General features: G+C 39.7%; 1 protein-coding gene across 1 annotated transcript in view; it reads right to left on the bottom strand.

The window, feature by feature from the left end:
• Window positions 1–1208: 1208 nt before the first annotated feature.
• LOC148021262 (microtubule-associated protein TORTIFOLIA1-like) overlaps window positions 1209–6064 on the bottom strand; it is a 42530-nt gene continuing 37674 nt past the window's right edge. The window contains exons 5-6 of the mRNA XM_087699122.1: window positions 1819–2724; window positions 1209–1685 (exon numbers count right to left, since the gene is read on the bottom strand). Of these exons, the coding sequence (XP_087555248.1) occupies window positions 1485–1685; window positions 1819–2724 (1107 nt within the window). The 3' untranslated portion in view covers window positions 1209–1484. The remainder of the gene's footprint in view (window positions 1686–1818; window positions 2725–6064) is intronic.

Genomic DNA, 6064 nt, shown 5'->3' with positions numbered 1-6064 from the left:
CAATACAACTCAATGCATGCCTAGGTGAAATTGTCAGGATGAAGGCAACTATAAAGAATGAAAAATTGTCAATATATAAAGGAACAAAATCACCATAGAGGAGTTTAGAAAGGTACTTTTGAAACAAATTGGTAGTTTAATGAGGTAGCAAATTCATCATACATGAGTTCAAAAAGCATAAGCACTAAGTTACTTTAGGGTCATGATGTATTAGTTACTTTGATAACTCTACTAATTGGTTTTCTTTCTATGCTAACAATGAACCATGTACCCTCCTCAATGCAATGCAATGCAATGCACACACACACACACACACACACACACACACACACACACAGAGGAGATTCAAGTTATTGTTATTTACAGAAATAATCATTAATCACCTAGCTAATGCAAAGAATCATACCCCAATTTCTTCTTTTTTTAAGTATGGATACAGTGCTCTATGTACTCTTAAATAACTTCACCCAGGCACTCCACTTCTACAACTGCAATGGCAATACATGTCTGGCACTCATGTTGCACCTTAAAAGTTAACAATTACAAAGCTTACCAATGGGGTCATAGCCCATCAGGTTGTGGGTTGGGCTTCATATGACAGGGTTGTGGGTTGGGCTTCATGGACGTGTAAGTTCAAACCCCAGGCTGCATCTCTCCAGCTGCACAAATCTGAGGCGTATAAGAAAACAGAGCATAATGTGTGAAAGAAAGGGCAGCCTGGGAAGGAATGCTTTAACTACTGTTGGTAATATTCCACATCACACCACTAGTTTGTTGGCTTTTTCTTTTGGACTTGTTTACAGCATGCATAAGGACTTTTTCTTGCAGCAAAAACCAGTTTGAACTATAGTAGCATTTTTGGGATGGTGGCCCTTCATCTTTGCTATTCCACTCTCAGTCAATCATCAGATGACACTCCATCCTTGCTTTCCAACCCAAGGGGATACAAACCCGGTCCCCCTTTTTTAGGTAAAGTTACATAAAATGGCAAAGGCTTCTTAGATCATATACATTTGGTCAACATGGTAAGAATTTGGTTTGATACACTAGTTTTCTTAATGAGCAACATGGAAAGCTCTGCCCATTATAGATTTGATCCAAAAAGAATCGTATACTACAATCTGGTCGCCATTTCCCCGTAAGGAAAAGTACGATAGAAAACTTGCAATTTTATAAAGCTTGGCACACTCACTGGAACCGCTGAGATATCAGTTAAAATGATTAACTGCTGATATTTAATTGAGTCCTCCAAGGTGAGCACCTCACTACATCATTACAGACATGGAATCAAGTGCTGCCCCAATTCACATTGCTTAAGCGAGTCAACGTGATGTTAGCAAGATCATAAAATCGGCTCAACACAAAACCACACCATAGTAGGTACACGATGTCCAAGTATCTTTAAGCCATATATCCTTATAGGCATGTGGACCTTTACATCGGGTATAGGAGCATTTATAGATATACTCATATCAAACTGCTAGCTACAAATCTGATCCAACCTGCACAATATCAATGGACCATGCATTTGCAAGCTGCTGGATAAGCTGTTCAATGCTATTGCCTAACCAACCCTCTGGCAAATCAAGCCCAACCACTTCCTGTAACGACACGAGCAGCTCTTTTTTTGCATCAAGAGAGAGTTCCAGACAATCAGCTCCACTGCTTACTAGCATATCTGCAACCTGGCAAAAAACATCAGATGTTACATGAGTTAAAGATTCCACTATTTTGAAACACACATCGCATTGCCAAATGTTCCAGAAAGTATGACAGAATTATCCTTATTTAGTTCTGCACACATAAGGTGACAAAGACCTGCTGCACCCAGGCGATACAAATATTGAAATAGCTATGTTGTTGAAGAAGCTGGCCTACAGCATGAAGCATTTCACCAGCTGTGCCAGTAGTAAGTTGATCCAACACAGGACCCGTTCTGCTCATTAATCGTACAAGCATCAGGTCATCCTCACTGCAAAGCACTTCGACATAAGCCGACTCCATATCACCTGCCTGAACAAACTCAATAGCAGAACCCCACAAGCTCCAGAACTGGCCCTTCCCATGTCCATTGCCTTTGAATAAGATGCCCTCTGTTGAGGCAGATTCAGAAGTGGCCAACTTTGCAGCTCCCGAGGACAGAGCATCAACCTCCGAACCTCCTGCATCTTCACCAGCGACACGTATCGCTGCCAGAGTAGCCTCATCCTTTGATGCTTGCCAAACACTCCTTGCAGATGGTCCCTCCCCTAGTCTCACTGGTCCAGACACTCTGTCCCAACCTCTTCTTGTTACAACTGGTTCAGTTCCCACATCTTCTCTATCCACCCCATTATTGTTTCGCCGGGGCCCAGGTTGACCATCATCTAGAAAATTCACCCCTCGTGGGTTTCCAAATGTGTATTCATCCCAGTCATCTGGAACAGGTCCAGAAGCCCTGTGCCGCACACGCTTCAAGCCACCATCATTGAGATTTTCAGGTCCAGTTCCCCGATCACCATAAGCATAATGGCTATCAATACCTTTACCAAACCTAGGGTTCCTGTATTCATGCCCTTGGAAATATCTTCCTGGAGGCCTCATACTCTCAAAACCTCCAAAAGCCCCATTGCTCATTCCAGTGGACAGATCAGCATCACAAGCCATATCTTCCACCATCTTTTCCAGCCCTCTTACTCTGGCTTGCAATGCGAAAAAGGTCTCCTGTGAGCTAGCCATGAACTCCTGAAAAGATAGGTGATTTAGGAAAGATTAGAGTGATCACAACTTTCTTTCAAAATTAAAACATCATGACATATTTGAACCTTTTTGTAGAGTCCATACTTAGATCAAAGGCCACACTTCTGCTTTAAGTTCTCCAAACACATTCTGCTAAGCAGCAGACCACACGTCACCTCCATAATAGAAAAAAGCTATGGCATTTAATTCCAACAATCTTATCTGGGGGCCAAGTCTACCAGCATAAGCGAATATTACAAAAACAAAGATAGCTCTCCCAAGGAGAACTTTGGCGAGAGGATCATTGATCCATATTGTCCACATGTAAGTTGTGCACACATGACAAAAGAATTTGTTCATTGGGGAAATTTGAGGCTGGATAGTCCATATTGCCTTCAGGTGATTTTGATCAACAAAGCAACTTACAACTGCCCAAACCATGCTAGACGCCCCACAAATTGATCTAGTTATTTGAATAAAGGCCCAAGGAAATCAATGAGGCTGCAGGTCTATCTCATCTGGAGTAACCTTGAGCATTTTTACAACTTACTTCCATCCTTCATGCAAACATCTGATTCACTTGACTCTGTAAACAGTCCCCCACTCCCTTCTTTCAATTCAGGCAATAATGAAGCCTTGTTGATTAGTTTGCCTTCTTCAAGTGAGAACCATTGGGCTTCATGCTTTGATATGTTGTGCAAGGGCTCAAAACATGCCTCTTATATTTGTGCTGTGCAGTATGAAGCATTGTTGATCAGTTTAGCTTGCTCTGCATTTGGCTGTCAGGACTTCACATTTTTAAATCGTTAAGTCACCCATGGACTACAGCAGTTGTTGCTTTGGACTATTCTTTAAAACCACCTCCAAGCAGCATTATAAACAGCCTTGACAAAAACCGAGGTACAACCAAGAATTATATCAAACTTTTTTCTCGAATTTCCTACATATTTAAATCTAGTGATACAAAACAAAATACCACTCCGATTGCATATGAGAAAAAATGAAGCCCAATTAGTTGGCAAAGGACTATGCTCAGAACCATGTATAATGGTTCCAACACTTAAGTACCAAACTATAATGGTTGTATTATCTTTTTCTGCTTATGAAATTCCAATGCACATGAATCTAGCATTTTCTTGAATGGAGATAGATCTGGATTGAACAGCCTCCAGATCTAGAGGTAAAAGAAATGAAGAGACAGGAAATTGCTTAATAAAGTGCTTCTAGATGTGAACAAACAGAGCTGGTATTTCAATTTTCATGACTCTTCACTGAATACTCTATTGACTCCGAGGCTGACTTTCATCACTATTGCTTCAGAACTTAAAAACAAACATCTGGATGGTCATTATCTATGTTGCCTTGACTAGGCATATTCAACACAGTGAAAAAGCAATTAAGGTTTCTGTGATCTGAGTGAATGGTTTTTACAGTTATTACCGAGGCATGGAAGACTAGTAGTTAAAGGATCAAAACCTTTCTTCCCAGATCTAGTGATTGGAGAAACTTTTGTCTACATATAACAAGATGGCTAGTTTGAAATCCATATCTGAGATAATTTTACCCCATATCAAACTGAGTAAAAATTGTGTTAGTCCACAGTTAAGACCGTACCAAGGCAGACAGTTCATTGCTTCTGCTCTGCACCTAACTCAATTAAGGCCTGACATAGCATAATCAATTGGTCTTCTAAGTCATTTTCCTAGCAAGCCTCATGCAACCCATTTGGAATACTTGTCTTAAAAATACTTAATACATGCTTTGAATTATGGCATATCGTCTGGAGATTAAATGAAAAGTTACTTAATCTAGATCATGACCAGCAGTTTCAGGCCTTCCAATGAATCTAATACAAGCCCTACTACATTATTGTTTCCAAAGCTTTCTGGCTACTCAAGCTACTGACAGAACTGCATATCAAACAGCATTCACCAAACTTAATTCTTACAGTCAAAATGTGATTTTCTTGCTAGGAATGTGATTTATCACTCAAAGGCAAAGTATATTAATGTAAGCTGTTTTGTTCAAGAACTATTATATGCTGGTGTAATTTGTCTCCGATATCAGCCAGAGTGCTGTTTTTATTGCCAGAAAAAGATTTATCATTTCAAAGGTAAACATATTAACATTCACTACACGCTGTTCAAGAACTGTTACACATCACTGTACTAGTCTATCGTTGGTGGCTACTGGACAGTCTTGCTACCATGTTTGCTAAAAACTCTAATGGAAGCTCTTCAAATGCCTAGACTCAGCAGCATGATATAAGTCCTCAGAATTTGACCTGAGCAGGAGGGCGTTAGGCAAATACTGACTTTTTTTAAAAAGTACCACATAGGGACAATCTGGCTTCTAAATTCTCCTAAAATTAAAAGAAGGGCCATCCTTTCTCTCCATAGGCATTATGGGTTTGTTCCAGCCAATCGTTCTTGAGGATTCCACGGCTTCACCCTATGTTTCATGTTGTCCAGCCACATTATCTGATGTATCAATTGTAACATCTTCAACAGCAAAGTTTTCCTAATCCTTGCTCTAATCTCCTGCCTGTTTCAGTTCTGAGTTTAGCCACATATCAAGCTGTAATTCCATTTTATCACAGCAATTGAAAGCTTTTATCGTGGTGCATATCAGTGCAAGACACAAGCTTTATTACTTTATGTTGGCTGGTTATTGAACAAATTTGTCAATTGTGGTTGTATGTGTTCAAGATCCTAATGACTTAACCACATCCAGATGTATGATCTTACGTAAGTGATCAGATATCTCACCTATTTTATCCAGCAAACATGAACTGCATCATTAATCATTTCATTTGTTGATAATTTCCTTCCTTTCTGTCTCTTCACACCAGCCTTCTTCCCAAACGTGATTAAAAGCTATTGACCTTTAGCATAATGAGCTGCTCTCCAACATCCATTGTTCATCAGCAGCTTTCTTGAATTTTAAACTATGCAAAACTACAACTTTCACAGATTCCTCACCACGGCAAACATCTCACCCTTACTTCTGATTATGGGCAGTAAGAAGCACTTCCCACAAGTTCTCAAAAAGGAACTTTGCTAGACTAAGACGCAACATTCATCATCTTACCTCCCAGAAACGAATAGATAAACTGAGTTCACCAACATCCAAACTGTTCTTGTGAAAGAATTACTGTCATGATAGAAAAGCATGATGAAGGGGAATTTGATTTCAGATGCATTATTCAAGAGTCAATTCCCAGATTTTTAAACCACGTTTCCGATAACAATATAGCTGTTCCAAGACATCTCTAACATTCACTACTCTCGCTATCTCTAAAATCTAGTCTACAAAGATTCTAGCCATTTGTTTAAAAATGAACCAC

This window comes from Lygodium microphyllum, chromosome 18, assembly GCF_053477565.2.
Source record: "Lygodium microphyllum isolate KBCC chromosome 18, Lygodium_microphyllum_v1.1.10, whole genome shotgun sequence".
NCBI classification, from domain to species: domain Eukaryota; kingdom Viridiplantae; phylum Streptophyta; class Polypodiopsida; order Schizaeales; family Lygodiaceae; genus Lygodium; species Lygodium microphyllum.
The sequence above is the reverse complement of the archived record's forward strand: the minus strand, read 5'-3'. Positions and strand labels throughout refer to the sequence as shown.